Raw genomic sequence first — 15743 nt, forward strand, 5'->3', positions numbered from 1 at the left:
TTTATGTTAAATTAAACGTTAATTAAATAAGGCAAACTGAGAAATGGTTCATATGGAAATATCATTCAAATGAATATGATTGCTTATTTATCATTAAAATCATTAGAATTCTCTTTTAGTTAAAAAGTAACTTAAATGTTTACAAATTCACCGAAAAACGACCCTTAGAGCGCAAAAGCTCTAATAATGCCGCGTAATTGTTGTAAACACTGACTAAGGGCCATTCATACATTCAACCGGAAACAGAAAAAAAATATAAAGAAAAATTTTATTCCATTTTATTAAAATAACATCATAAAAATCTCTTTTTGAAAATGTAAATTTTTAATTTAAAATGCCCTCCTTTGTAAGCTTAGAAAACTAAGGTCGTGAAATAAGAAAAAAATGGCTGGTTTTCGGCTTTGGGGCATTTTTGGATGCTTTAGTTCGAGAAGGGTGGGATGGGTCAATCCTAACTAAAGCGAAATTTTATAAGGAAAATAAAACATATTTAAAATATTTCCTACTAGGGTAAAAACTTCAGGCTACAGGGTGCTAAAAAAGATCTAGTACTCGAGGCAGATAATCTATTTAGACAATAACGGGCAATGTATTATGGTGATTTGAGGGATAGATTTATTTTTATTATAAAGGGGTCCATAACACTCCTAGACTTACCTATTTCTATATATGATAAATATATAATTGAAAAAATCTTACTCAAAACCTCCCCTTTTATCGCCGGATGAATGGCCCTGGTCGTCTTTGCTCCGTGTAATTACGGAAATAGAATGCGGGCACTCTAATATACAAAATCAAAACATTCGCTACAAGATTTCACCACGTGGGGACATACTCTGCCGCAGCTCTGAGACGCAATTTTTTCAAATTAAATGCGTTTTTTTGGCTTAATGGAAAGTTTCAATGGTGCAATGCTGAAATATATGGTTAAAATTAAGTTTTTCCGTTATTGTTATGTGAAAATAAGTTAGTTTCCCCGAATGACACGTTGTTGAAAGCTGCCCTATATGTGTTATAATTCAATACAGATCCACGAAAATGTTATTAATATTTATTATATATCATGAAAGTTAGTGAATTAATAATTTTATGAGTCTTAATTTCCAAATTAAAAGTTTAGTAAATATCTTATTTCAGAGTTTTATGATTAAACGTGAAAGAGGGTTAATCTTTAATTATAGTATGCCAGTTATGAAGTCAGGTATAAACATTTAATTCTCCTTGCATTGTTTCTTGAGTTTTAATACTGCCTGTTCACGTTCTTTATCAGTGTATCTATGAATGAGGCACTGTTGATGTTAATTATTTTATATTTGATGGTTTAAGTTCTGTAGTTACAAGTTTCTTAATTTTATTTATCTTTTTATTACATGTACTTTTATATAATAATACACGTGGAAAATATTAAACTGAAACTTTTATCTGTTCTTTAATTTTTAAAACTAACATGAGCTTAATCCTTTCATATTAATGTTTTTATATCTGTAACTTCTCCATGAATTAAAGTAATTCAAAATATTTCTGGGAAAATTTGTAAATTTCATCAATTATATCTTCAAAAATCTAATTTTGAAATGTGTTATAATTAGATTGGTTCTTAATGCAAAGCCTGCAATAAATTTTCTAACGTCTAAATTAATATTTAAAATCAACATTATTTGTTTAGGTAGTTCAAATGTTGGCATCTAGGCCGCTTGTTGCGGCATCTGTCATATTTCCGACAATCCTTCTTTTTGGTTATCTCTGGCAAAAGCGCAGACAAGAAGAGGCATCTAGCAACAGTGAACATTCTCTTATTAGTGAACTAAATCAGCTCTCAACATCACCGTCAAATAATTCTTCTATCCCACCCATTGATTCTTGGGAAGTGACACAAAAGCTTGAAAGTTTAACCAGATCCAGATTGGATTGTATTGAAGAGGAGAGGTGTGAAACTGAGGCAGCTACAGACAATTATAAACCAATTGAGAATAGCCCCGCTGCTCAACCAAGCAAAGGTGAAGAGATCATTGAAGTTGTAAAATCTCAAGTTGAGAGTGAAAAATTAATTCTAAATTTTACTGACTGTGTTCAAGTTGAAGAAAGCCAAGAGATTGTCGAAGAGTTGGTGATTAACAACACTTTTGCAGAATCTGTTGCTGTTATAGCTGAGGCATACGGTGACAAATCTATTGTTCAATTTTCTGAAGTTAATCATATCGTTGAAGATACTTTAATCATGACCACCGAAGAAAACGTTGAATGTGTCAACCAGGACGCAATTCCCGATGCCCTGGCCGCACTCAAGGATCCTATCGTGTCTCCCCTGTCCAGTTCACCCCCCGCTACTCCCCCCGTCGAAGATAATGATGACAAAGTGATAGATAACACAAGTGGTGATGATCAGAGCTTGAGCTCACCTGTCAAGTCTGAAGTGAGCCAGAAGTCCGAGGCATTGAGTTGGTGTGATCTTATTGAGGCAGATGAAGAGCTTGAGCTAGAGGAATGTAGAAGACAGAATAACAATAACAACACAAGCCTAAAGACTGCATCTATCACATCGGCCACGGCTGTAGCCGATAAGGGTCGCAATGACTCTGGCGTAGCTTCGCCCACTGAAGAATTCTCTAGACCTGAGACAGTGGCTGCTGTTGAGGAGAAGGCGAGAATTAGTTCAGGAGAGGATGCTGGTATTGGTGGCTCTGAGACAGGTATGCCTTTTAATTTGCTTTATTCATTAAATTGTTAAACAATTATGGTATTCATATAGTCATGATATGTAATATGCAAAGCCTTAAAATGAGTGTTTGTAGGGTTATTTTCGGGAATAAATTTTTGCTTCAATTGTTAAGGGACTATCCGAACCTAATTATTCACCTCGCCCCCCTTGATGATTTTAACCTCTCACGATTAAATAACATATTTCGTTTGTTGGTTACATTTGTTATTTGCCTCTTTAGTTGCTTGGAATTTTCCCTTTTTTTATCTTCTTTTGCGAGTCGAATCGAACAATTCTTTAGTATGCTTCGCAATTAGAATAGAAAGGGGAGAAGTTAATTATGTAAAAATATTCCGGCTTCGGAGACTTGGCAACATGCCAAGCTTACTACGAAACATTAAAAAAATTTGCCTGATTTATAGCTACTCTGTAACTAGGGAATTTCTGTTTGACTGGCTAATAATTTTAAACTTTTCGAGAGTTTTTCTTTTCCTTTTGTCCTTAATATGAACAAATGTTGCGCTTTTTATTGATTAATTTTTTCCTGTTTAGACGATGTAAGCGATGGTAATGCTGACCTACCTACCGAGGATTCTCAATTGTTTTCCTACCATTTCTATATTCAAGATTATTTAACAGGTATAATTCAATATTTTAAGGCAGGAATAGAACATGTGCAGATTTAAGTACATTAAGCTAAACATTTGGATAAAGAAAACAACTAAACAGCAAGAACTCGTAGTATTTGGCAGAAAATAGCAGAAAATTATAAACATTTTTAAATCTATTGTAATTTATTTTGTTTTTCTAAAATGGGGAAAGCAGCTTCTAGTACGTAAAACGTGGGATTGGTTACTAAAAACATTTAGCATTTCTTCAAGGGTGCATATTTTGCACAAGATTCATTTTTTTCCACTGCTGAAAAAGGGAGAGGTCATTTTCTAGTAAATCCCGTAAAGGTGTGTGTTATAAGGCCTAAAAATAGTAGTAGAACGATAAGGTGCTCTAGATATATGTATTCCCTATTGAATAGAACAATAGGGAAATTTTTTTTTTTTTTTTGATAACCGTACCTGGATTATCTAAAAAAAATACTAAATTTCTATCAAACGCTTTGTTTGGCTCAAACTGACAAAAATTAAAAAAAAATATAATTATAATAATAATGTTTTCTATAGGTACAAGGTAAAGGTTAAGAACAATCTATACCATTAAACAAAGGAAGAAGTCATTCTTTACAGGTTGATTTATTATAATTATATTTTTTTTTATTTGTGTCAGTTTGAGCCAAACAAAGCGTTTGATAGAAATTTCAGATATTCCAGGTACGGTTATCAAAAAAAAAAAAAAAAATTTCTTCCCTATTGTTCTATTCAATAGGAAATACAAATATATAGAGCACCTTATCGTTCTACTACTATTTTTAGGCCTTATAACACACACCTTTACGGGATTTACTAGAAAATGACCTCTCCCTTTTTCCATTTTTTTTCCAGCAAGGAAGAGGGAAAAATATTTTCAGAACTCTTTATTTTATTCATAATATCCTCCCTCCCACATATTCCTTTAGTTTTTTTTTTCACCAAGGAGGGGAGGAAAATGGAAATAATGTTTTCAGTGTCAATTTTTCCTCTTAATTTGCTCTTAATTTTTACACCCCCCCCCCCCCCCTCTAGCAGGGTCAAATTTGCTAAATATACACCCCTGCATTTTTTAAGAATCAAGGATGACAACATCAATAGAAGTAAAGCTCTATTATCAGAAGGGAGGACTACCGAGCAGGAATTTTTTGTAAAGTGTCAGAACTTAGTAAGCAAAACATAAATAATTGTGTAAATACAGGAAATGTAAAAGCATATACTTTCATTTTTATGATTTTATCATAGAGATGCCTCGCTTAAAATATTGTACTTTGTTGTACTTGGCGTCATTTTTCCATTTTTTCTAGATACCGATTAAAGAGTTGCTACGCTTTCTAGATCGTACCTAACTGTCAAACTGTTAATGGAATTATCACGCAAATTACATAGATAGGACAAATATAATATTAAATTAACGAAAAGAGATGACCTTTGCGTCCCCCTAGAAAACCTTTCCCTCTCGGCTCATGAAATATTATTTTATTTTTTATACCCATGGTAAATTCATGTGTACGCCTTTATTATTCTAACACGGACTTTGCCCTTATATAGATTTATATAAATGACGTTCATTCAAAGTTTGTTTAGCGAATGCGTTGATGCTAAATAATGTTTTGAACAACTGTTTAATTCTTTGTTTGCTTAATTATGATAATGTGAAGGGTTCAGAACATTTTTACCTTGGCATAATTTTACAAGTGTCAATTATATGCATTTTAAAATGCTTTTACTTTTTTTTAACTAATTGAATAAAATAAATACCTAACTTTTTGGCTCTAGTAATATTCACGATTTTAACAGTTAACAAAATGATTGTTTATTGATTTAAACTTGTTTTTAGGTCAATTTATTGGAAGCAAAGGCACTTCCATCAATAAACTAAAAACCTCATGTGGCTGTAATGTGATTGTAAGAGATGATATTGTTCAGAACCAGGTAGGATTCTAGTTTCAGATTCCAAAGGGCGGGATTATTAATGTTAGCATCCTGTAACTTAATGTATGAAGGACTCTTAGAAAGCTTAATAGCCTCGCTGTCAGTCATGTGTCAGTCATAAAGACAAATTAACAATTAAATTAGCCAACGATTAATGAAATACTATTTTTCAGCGCCGTGGAAAGTTGAAGTCTCGGGACCGACGTCATGGGAACTACGGGGAACCAAATATGAATCTTGTCATGTTAGAGGGTACCAGAAATAACATTGATAAATGTCTTGATTCAATCAGAGAAAGGTTTGTTAATTCAATAGTAGCACAGCTACTCTATGACGAAGTGTAAGGCTGTCGTCCGTCCGCTTGTCTCTATCTGATCAAGTAACGCGGTTCTTAGTGTTTTTTTGAAGTAGCTATTTGACTTTAGTAATAAAATACTTAAGATTATTAAATCACTTAGAATTCGAATTTCGATCTGAAATTTTGCATGAGTATTTCTTAGTAGGTCTATTTTCCCTAAATCGAATAAAAAGTTAGAAAAAGTAACGACTGGCGGCTCAGCCGTTGAGCCGGTTTTTGGCTATTTTCAGGGCAAATCTATCATTAATTACGGAGGAATTAACTGTTTGAAGGATAGTTTTACATTTTTCGGTCTATAAATGATACTCTTGGCATTTTCTAGCTTCTGCCTTTTTAGTCGATTCTAGCTGTAACTAGTTGGTACCAGAAATTTTTAAAAAGTTTATTTGTGTTATTATCGATAATTTTGCCCTAAAAAAAGCCCCAAAACGGCTGGGCCTGCAGCCATTTCTCATGCAAAATTTCAGATCGAAATTCAAATTCTAAGTGCCACGAGATGGTTGCATTAACCCCCACTCCCCCTTGAGGATTTTAAAATAAATATTCATCTAAATAATCGGTAAAATGTTATGATATCTTATTTGATTATTTGCTAAATGTTTAAAGACATAAAAATAAATAACAAGATTTAATTAATATTTTAAAAAGTAATCAAATTTTTATTAGAAACATATTATATTTGTTTTTAGATTTCACAATTATCCAGAGTTAACATTAGAGCAAATAAATAAACCAGAAAATACAAGTTTGTCATTAAATGCCGGTAAGTATTTCATAATTTATGATAGATGTTTCCTTTTACTTAATAGTTTAATAGTTATAATTTGAAATGTTCGAAAGTCGGAAACTTTTAAGATGCACGTATTCAATCTATCATGAATGACATCTCTACAAAAATTTTGCTCTTACATATGAAAAATAATCAACATAAATCTATCTAATATGTACATTAATATAGCATCCTTTCTTATTCTTGTTGTATTTGTGAAATTATAATTCATTTAGGTTCTGTTTCATTATCTTTAGTTGAAGGAATTATGCACGATGTAGTTATTTCATCAATTGTTTATGGAGGTAAGAATAGCTTTTCTATCTATATATTTTACGAAAGGCTTTGGTAATGGCATCTAGGGACCCTGAATTCAAGGAGAGAAAGACTAAACTTCATAACTTTTGTGTCACTTTTGAGAGAGACAATTCCCTTTCTCCCATCTCTTTTTAAGAGATTTTCTCCCCCCCTTCCCTTTTTCTTTTCCGTCATATGACGTCATATCATATGGAATCGTCTTCCTCAAAAGTTATGTATTTTAGTAGATTATGTAGTTTAGTCTTTCTCTTATTTCCGCGGATATAGAATGTACAATTATAAGATTAAAACCAGTTTTTTTAGCCCCGAGGTGTCGAAGGCACGGGCTAAAAAACTGGTTTTAATCTCATGATTGTACATTTTTATATTCGTAGAAAGCTGGATATAATTCGATGCTAGTCATAGTTTTTTCGAATGGATGAGAACCGGTTCCTATCCACCGGATTCGAATGAATACGAGAAATATTTTTCCATTTTATTTCCTTCCTTGCTGGAAAAAAAGTAGGAGGGAAAAAAAATTGCAGCAGGGGAAATAAGAAATTAGATCATATTATTTTGAATATGGTATTGGTTACATACCATTGTTCATTTTAGATTATTTTCTAAGGCAATTTTACCCTTTGTAATAACTAATTTATCCTACAAACCCCTCCATCCGTATTCTCCCCCGGAGGCACTGGGTTTAAATGTCAAAGTTGGTTGTATTAGCCATGTTTCATGTTGTGGGGTGCAATCACATTCCCGACAAATTCAACCAATATAATTTAAGGGGACATTTTATTGATGGTGCACACACCGGAATAGTAACTTTGTGTTGCATTAATAATTTGTAATTATTCTGATTTAATCTCAAACATTTGGCGGACGTTATAGCACACCCTATGTTCTACATGTTCCGGGTGAAAGTGCCGTAATGTGTGTGTGTGTGTGTGTGTGTTGTGGGTATTTATGGCACTCGATTAAACATGCACTGCACACACACTCTTACAGACATGCAAATTACATGACAAAAAATAAGATACAAAATTTTATTTTGAAAATAGATTAGTTTCATTATGATTTCTAAGATGAACTGTGAAAACTAAGTAATATATGCACATATTAAGCACAAGTGCAAAACGTGCCAATTTATAATTTGAATAGATAGCATAGTGTAGGACTGGTTTGATGGGCGTTAACCACCCTCCCCTTTTCCCTTATACTAAATTCTTTTTACAGCATTGCATATGATCACAGTGTATTATTCTTGACTTATTTATGCTCTGAGCTCTGAATGCGTTTATTAAGCTATTCAAAAATTTAAAAAAAATTATTTATCCGCTTGGGTTTAAAGAGAAAGAAAAATCGTCAAATATTTCTAACGAACCGTATAAGTTTTACATTTTTCTAAAAGGAATAATTATAAGAAATATGGGGCCACCATCATTTTAACTAATGAAATACAGACTAGAAAAAATGTATTGCCTATTATTTTGTTCAATTGAATTATCTTTTCAGATCACATATTTATACAGCAGCCTACCAACCCTACCTTCTCTGCCCTGGAAAGACTGGACACGTGTATGTACAACACGTATAGCGGACTGGCGTGTCCCTCTCTGGCCAAGCCCGTCAGTCCCAACAGTATCTGTGTCGCCCCCAGCAATGGGGCATGGTTCAGGTGTCAGGTGAGTTGGTTTTCCGATAAAATTGGGTGAAATTAATGCCTATTACTTTACAAAACAGTGATTACTTTTCTATGTGGCTCTTTTATTCACTGCATTTTATGGACAAATTTCCGAAATAGTGAAATTAAATATTATAGGTTAATTCCTGATATTTTTCTTACTGAATAAAACAGAAGTTAAAGGTGTAAAGTTGAGTTGTTTCAAAATGTTCTTTATATCTTACTAGCGGTTTCGCCCCTAGCCTCAAACCAATTTTCGTATTTTAGATTTCAAAGAAAAATTTTAAAAAAAATCTCTTTGGGGGGGGATTTTTTTTATGGGGGGGGTGTAAGTCGACCCCACTATTTTAATTTTAGTTTTAAAAAGAAATTTTTTTTGGGGGGGGGGAGGGTATTTTCATTTTTTTTGGGGGGGGGGTGTCCCACCTCCAAGAAAATAGTTATAACCCTTCCCAGGACCTATGAGAAGCTACCCTGTAAAGGAGATCCCGATCGGTTCAGCTGTTAGCGAAATCCTTCGCAACAAACAGACAGACAGACATCGTTCTACTTTGTATTATAGATTTCAAAAGTCCAAATCTGAAGCTACATATTATAGAAGAACCATATCGGTTCAGCGCTTAGCCATATTCTTCGGTACACACAGACATGCTGTATATAAGGATTATTATTCAGGTTGTGAGTTACGATGCTGTGGAGGATACGTGTAGTATAAAGTATGTTGATTACGGCGGATATGACGTCATACCTACAGACCAACTCAAACAAATCAGAACAGACTTCCTATCTTTGCCTTTCCAGGTAAGCGGTAAACAATAATCTTTGTAGTCCTTTTTGTTATGCGATTTAATTGTGTACTTCTAGTCGCCTTCCCCTCCACTTTAAATTTTAGTTTCAAAGAGAATTTGGTGCGGGGGTCATTATTTCCTAGGAGTTATTTCTCTTTTTAGGGTGTTGGTGCCCTCCCTCAAAATATTCATAAACCTCCTCAGGACCTTTGAAAAGCTACACTGTAAAGAAGAACCATATCGGTGACCCATCTGTATACAGACAGACTAACACGGATCATGTAACGTATCATCTTAGTTGATATAATCTTATTTGGTTTAGGCAATTGAGTGTCGTTTAGCCAACATCATCGTACCCGAGGTTGATACAGTTTCAGCAACTGTTCTAGAAGAGTTAGTCAACGGACAGGTAATCATTCGCTTTATCCTTCATTAATATTAGAATGAAATATTAGACTTCAAATATGATTGAAAGGATTCGAAATAGAATTATTGAAATAAACAATCAAAGATGACCAGGTTCAAGATTGTAGATAAATCTCAGCTTGTACAAACAACGAAATTAAATTACGAAACCTATACGCGATTTTCAGCTGTTGTTGGGGCGCAACACATAGTAAAATTGACGACCATTTTATCTGCCCCCCAAATATTTTTTTTAGATTTATTTCGCTTGTTGGCTAAACCTTATTCCTGGATTCATCTTTTTGGGATAAGATGTTTTGTATTAAACCCAGAACCACTTCATTATGCAATCTACATTTTCCTGGATATTTTGTCTACGGTAGTCCATAAGTGTACAGCTTTACAGTACATTGTTTCTATTTGTTAAAGCAACACATATGATAAAAGAAAAAGATTCTTTTTAAAGTAAAATGCTTATATTTCAATCAAAATCTATATTTTTTTAATTATTACCGATCCACTTCATTATGCAAATCAAAAGAAAATCAATGGGAAAACGTTTGTTTTGCACTTTTCTCCACTTTTAAAAAATTATTCTGATAAAATAACAATTTTTTAAGGGATTTATGCATTAATTATAATGAAAAACAGTTTATGGTAGATTTTAATGATTTTTCTAAAAAGTAAATAATTGAAAAAAAGAAATTCTATCCCTATCACTTTAGAGGACAGCTGCTGACCCCCAGTCTTATGGATGAAGCTTAATACATGTTAAAGATAAAAATTACACTGAAAAGTATACAAAAATGTTTTTTTATGTGTTAAAAAAATCCATTTTAAAATCTTGATTTTGAGGATGATGGCCTTTAAGATGCTCTTACTGGTGGTGAAGGTGAGCTAAATGTTATCTAAGTACATGACCATTACAACAACTTGTCTATTAACCTATGTACCATTTTCTGTAGTCATAGCAGCCTCCAGTGGAGCCTCTCGACATGAAATATAACCATTATCTAAAAACTACATTATTTACTTTATGAATTTTAGTAATTAAAGTTGCAATTTTTTTCTTTTTTAATATTGCTTGGCTGGAGGCTGCTATGACTATAAAAATTGAACCATAGTTTAATATATAAGTTTTAATCATGGGCATGCACTTTGATAACATTTAGCTCACCATTACCACCAGTAAGAGCATCTTAAAGGCCATCATCCTCAAAATCAGGATTTTAAAATTGATTTTTTTTAACACATCAAAAAACATTTTTGTATACTTTTCTGGGTAATTTTTATCTTTAACATGTTTTTAGCTTCATCCATAAGACTGGGGGTCGGCAGCTGTCCTCTAAAGTGATAGGGATAGAATTTCTTTTTTTCAATCATTTCTTATTTAGAAAAATCATTAAAATCTACCTTAAACTGTTTTTCATTATAAGTAATGCATAAATCCCTTAAAGAATTGTTATTTTATCAGAATAATTTTTTAAAAGTGGAGAAAAGTGCAAAACAAACGTTTTCCCATCGATTTTCTTTTGATTTGCATAATGAAGTGGATCGGTAAAAAATACAAAAATATAGATTTTGATTGAAATATAAGCATTTTACTTTAAACAGAATCTTTTTCTTTTATCATACGTGTTGCTCTAACAAATAGAAACAATGTACTGTAAAGCTGTACATTTATGGACTACCGTAGACAAAATATCCAGGAAAATGTAGATTGCATAATGAAGTGGTTCTGGGTTTAGATACCTATTACTGATCTGTTATCCTATTAAACTCCATATTTAGCTATATTTTCGTTTTAGGCCTTTTGAGTGAAAAAAGTCGTATTAGTTTTTCACCCTTCCGCAAATTGAATAAAAAATAGACAATTCTTGGCCCTTTGTATGGTCTTAAGGACCTATATAAACCAATCGTCCTTAAAAAGTAATCTCTATGAGACTATGATATAGTGTTACGTTTTTCTATACAGTTTATTTCAAGCAATAGCAGTGCTTATTAAAACTCCCAAAATTGATCTTTAATATTTGTAGGTGATACAAGCCCGTATGCTTGGTGTAGATGAAGACAATCTTCCTATGGTTCATATTTACAGAAATTCAAACGGCCAAACCGTTATGGTCAACAGAGAGCTTGTCGACAGGTACACACACACTCACACTAAGTTTGGATTTAGTCCTGTTCACGGTTAAATGTTCCTGGCAACGATTATTTTCATAAACTAGGAACTTTGAAAGCTGCTAACGGCCAAACGATAGAACTTATATATTATGGATATTATAAGGGATGGAATATTTTATTTATATTTTTTTCAGGAACTGTGCAGAATGGATAGAATCCAAGTTTGTTGCCCTGCCAGACACCCCACTGGCACAAAATTAGAACATTTTAGGTAATATATTCAATAATTACTCATCAAAGACCGAGGCTTATATTTTCATTTTATGGATATGTAATTAGCCTAAAGTTCTGCTATACGATTATTCCATTAAAAGAAATTTAATGCACAAATTATGTTTGACTGGCCTTAGCACGATTGTTCCCTTAATCAACCTTCATAGAGAAGTTTTTATAAATGCCTTTGGGGAGTTGATATATGTTACTAGAGGTAGACGTTAACCATACCCCTGTTTTATTGGATGACCAATGACTTTAATTTATGATAAATCTAAATATAACAGGAAAATTATTTTTTCAGGTGATTTCAGTCCGTCCACTGATATTGGTAACTACCGAATGATGCAAGTAAAATACTTTACAAATCTTCCATGTAATAATATAAACACCACCACCAGTAACAATTTCTTTTCAAGTGAAGAGACGGGGTTCATCCTGTCCGCTCTCCCTCCCCCAGTAAACTGTTCCCCAAGGGAACCGCCCTGCGCTACGTTGAATGCGCCCCTGTCACCATCTGAACTTCCACTATATACACTTGATGATGTTTTTCTGCCCGTCTCCCCGTTTATACTGCCCGAAACGCCAATAAGCCTGCCGCGGACGCCGCCTCACTTCTGCACACAGACAACATTGCCAACCACCATCTTGTTGGACTATCAACAAATGCCGCCGACAACATCACAATTCTGCGCGGTTCCATCACCCGAGTTTACTGCCCTATCACCAATGGCAATCACAACAGATTTTAACTTTATATCGGCTGTAAACGAGGACGGCGCGTGCCTCAGTCTCCCGGAGCTTGCGCCGTCACCGCAACCTTGCCGCTTGTCGGAAGATGTCGGCGGAGATGACGATTTTGATCAGCGCGCTGTGTCGGAATCTCCTCCAGTGACTGTCATGTGTTAATTATATTCTTGGGGGCCATGTCTTGACCAGTGAGAAGTGATGTGTTGGCTTGTGATAACCTTGCGGCCTGGTGTCTGCGCGGCTTAGATTCCTGTTTTATGATTAAAATTTTGTTGCTGGCGTTCGCAGAACGCGGCCAACCAGCCAGCGACAACAATGCTCAATATTTCCATCTCTTTAATGTATTTTTACATTTCAGTGTATAGTTATGTGTGTATTATATGTAAGTTGTATATATATGCATATAAATATTTATGTATAACTTATTCGCCAATTAGATTTTTAGATATTTTTTCACTTATCTACCATTTAGCTGTGTTACGTATTTTATTTAAAACAATTTTAGAGTTTTATTAATATTTTAGGAAGATTGAGATTAACAAAATTATATTCCAATCATAATTGGTTTTGATTATAAAAATCTAATTAGTCGAATGTGATTTACTTGAAAGAAGTAGTCCAATAATATTGAAAAGTCATTGAGTACATTATATATATTATATTATTTAATATGTACAGGTTTTTGTTCCTAACCATCTTATACTATGTTTTTTCATCATGTTGGAAGAAATTATAAAATGAACTTATGACCGGCCCGGACTCGCTGAACCCCGTGATTTTTGTGTCGTATTTTTATCTTGATCACCGAAGGGTTGGGCATCTGAAATTTATTTTCATTAAAAATGTAAAAAATTATCAAATCCGCTTTGAAAATATCAATAGAAAGATATATGTAACTATTTTCTTCAGATTTCTAATCTCGAGGGGTCGCGATATAAAATGTTATATGTATGAATAATAAGTGCTTGTATTCATAAAAATCAAGGCAATCATTTTATTATGTTTTATTAATTTTTTATTCGTTCAATACAACTAAAACATTTAATATGTTTCAATAACTTGCTTCAGTTGGGGGAATTGTTAAGATTTTAATAGAAAATAATGTCTTGGTTTTCAAAAATAATATTTAAGATATACAACGATATGTTTATAATGAGTGTGTTTGAAATAACCTAAAGTGCTCAGATTTTTTACATAAAGTATGGGCGCTAACATTTGTTTTATATATCATATTTTTTTGCCATTAGTTTTAAGGAGTAAATTTAATTTAATTATAGTGTAATATTTTTATATTTATTAATATGTGCTCGGCTTTGTAACAGTTTTTTTCTCAAAATATATTCATTTTTGTTCAATGATGGTTTGAATTTATTTTTATTTGTTGGGGGGGGGGGGGGGATTACAATCCGTTCGATATGCTAGAAATAAAAAATGCTATTACACTTTCTAAATACAAAGGGTAAAGTTGTGAGTTTTAAGTTAAAAACAGTAGTAGAACGATAAAAATTTCAGTCAACTTAAAAAAATAATTCTATTCAATATGAAATTCACATATTTAGTTGTACTTCCAGTTTTAAGTCTTAAAACTCACACTTTCGCGGATTTTTAGCGCAACCTAAACCACCCTTTTTATTTGCTTTGAAAACAAGGATGTCAATATCCATAAAAGCGAAGCGAATTTTGTAATGCACCTAAGGATTTCTAACCGCCGAACCAATATGGTTCTCCTTTACAATGTAGCTTCTCCTGGGTCTGGTGAAGGTTTATAACTATTGGGGGGATGGTACCACAACCCCTCCACGAAATTCTGAAATATCGACAATTTAAAAGTTTAGTATCTTTGTGAATAAACGGAATTTGATGAGCTGAATACCGATGCTGCCTTACGGCTCATGCAGTTTTATACATAAATATGTTTCATTTAAACTCTGGTTTTCATCTAGAAGTTTGTCGTTTATGTTGCTGCCTTCAAATAGCTATTTTCGTTAATTTAGGTATGTTAGTCCTATCGATTTCAAGCTTTGCATGATTCCTTGAACAGTTGGATACGAATAAGAAAGTAATCTATAATCGTTACCAGAAAGTTTGTACGGGTATCCATAAAAAGCATGCTTATTTTTAACTTCTTATGACAACAGTTTTGTATGACATAATTATTAAAACAGATATATTAGAATTATCCTATAGATTTCAAACTTTGCATGATGATTCCTCTGATGATAGTTAAAATTTATATAGCAAAGCAACTCTATAATCTTTACCGGAAAGTCAGTTCGTCCACTAAAACATTCTGATTTAACATTTTGACAACGTTTCTGTATGATAATATAATTATCTCATTTGTTTGATTTTTTAATAATGATTCCTATGACAACAAGATAAAGTAATATAAGCGAGGCAACTCTATATAATCAAATCCTAAAATTGAAAGAACATCCTTTTACTGTATTTTGCAACAAAATGTACAATCTCGGTTAGACTTTTGCATTAATATTCTTTTATTAAGTTCTGACACTACGTTTTAGTACGTGCGTTTGTCCTACCTTTTCAGAGCTTCGCTTTTTTTATGTTGTCATCCTTGTTACTTGGGAGTTTTATGCAGAAAAAAGAGATTCGATTTTCGACAAATTATACCTGAAAAGCCGTTTTTGCCTACAAGGTAAATTTTTTAGATGTTAGTGTAAAAGATAAAATTATAAGGACCATTTTATTATACAAAGAAGTGATTATTTTGTCTGTAGTGAAGGATCTCGCTGAACCGATATCCTTCTCTTTTACGGTGTAGTTTTTCATAGGTCCTGGGAAGGTTAATAACTATTTTTTTAGGAGGGAGGGGGATTACCTCCCAAGAGAAGTCACCCATATAGAAAACAATTACTTCTCTTCACTCCACACATACATGCAGTGCACCTAGAGGACTCTAGGGGCGTAGAACTATTAAAAGACAGGAAGTGCACAGCACACTAAAACGCGCAAACAACTTTAATTTGCTTTATAATATTTGACTTTTCTTTATTG

At 33.1% G+C, this 15743-nt stretch overlaps 3 protein-coding genes across 11 annotated transcripts in view; 2 read left to right on the forward strand and 1 right to left on the reverse strand.

Annotated features, from left to right (window-relative positions):
• The window catches only part of Sec5 (exocyst complex component secretory 5), a 305887-nt gene that overhangs the window by 35574 nt on the left and 254570 nt on the right, over window positions 1–15743 (reverse strand). The gene's annotated exons all lie outside the window — the stretch shown is intronic.
• LOC145317147 (uncharacterized) lies at window positions 904–14080 on the forward strand. Of its 9 annotated transcripts, none has more exons than XR_013878932.1 (15): window positions 904–1201; window positions 1667–2690; window positions 3251–3337; window positions 5180–5274; window positions 5448–5572; window positions 6322–6395; window positions 6638–6706; window positions 8217–8386; window positions 9061–9186; window positions 9496–9582; window positions 11615–11724; window positions 11897–11973; window positions 12280–13140; window positions 13315–13536; window positions 13650–14080. XR_013878932.1 is itself a non-coding variant. In XM_080158079.1 (13 exons), exons 2-12 carry the CDS (start codon window positions 1676–1678, stop codon window positions 11961–11963), a joined length of 2025 nt encoding a protein of 674 aa, XP_080014205.1. In that variant the 5' UTR covers window positions 904–1201; window positions 1667–1675; the 3' UTR covers window positions 11964–11973; window positions 12280–14080. The 9 variants fall into 9 exon arrangements, 1 of the variants encoding a protein (XP_080014205.1); XR_013878931.1 differs by having other exon boundaries at window positions 13337–13536; XR_013878925.1 differs by having other exon boundaries at window positions 12280–13536.
• On the forward strand, window positions 12318–14080 carry LOC145317156 (uncharacterized). The gene is made up of 2 exons (XM_080158090.1): window positions 12318–13710; window positions 13857–14080. The coding sequence occupies exon 1, from the start codon at window positions 12318–12320 to the stop codon at window positions 12882–12884; it is 567 nt and encodes a 188-aa protein (XP_080014216.1). The 3' UTR covers window positions 12885–13710; window positions 13857–14080.

Source organism: Acartia tonsa, chromosome 4 (genome assembly GCF_053477335.1).
Source record: "Acartia tonsa isolate MP-2025a chromosome 4, ASM5347733v1, whole genome shotgun sequence".
Classification (NCBI taxonomy): domain Eukaryota; kingdom Metazoa; phylum Arthropoda; class Copepoda; order Calanoida; family Acartiidae; genus Acartia; species Acartia tonsa.

Coding starts and splice junctions, on each gene's coding strand:
- LOC145317147 (XM_080158079.1), top strand. CDS start 1,676: ATGTTGGCATCTAGGCCGCTTGTTGCGGCATCTGTCATATTTCCGACA. Junction 2,691..3,250: donor TATTGGTGGCTCTGAGACAG/GTATGCCTTTTA, acceptor TTTCCTGTTTAG/ACGATGTAAGCGATGGTAAT. Junction 6,707..8,216: donor TTCATCAATTGTTTATGGAG/GTAAGAATAGCT, acceptor TTATCTTTTCAG/ATCACATATTTATACAGCAG.
- LOC145317156 (XM_080158090.1), top strand. CDS start 12,318: ATGATGCAAGTAAAATACTTTACAAATCTTCCATGTAATAATATAAAC.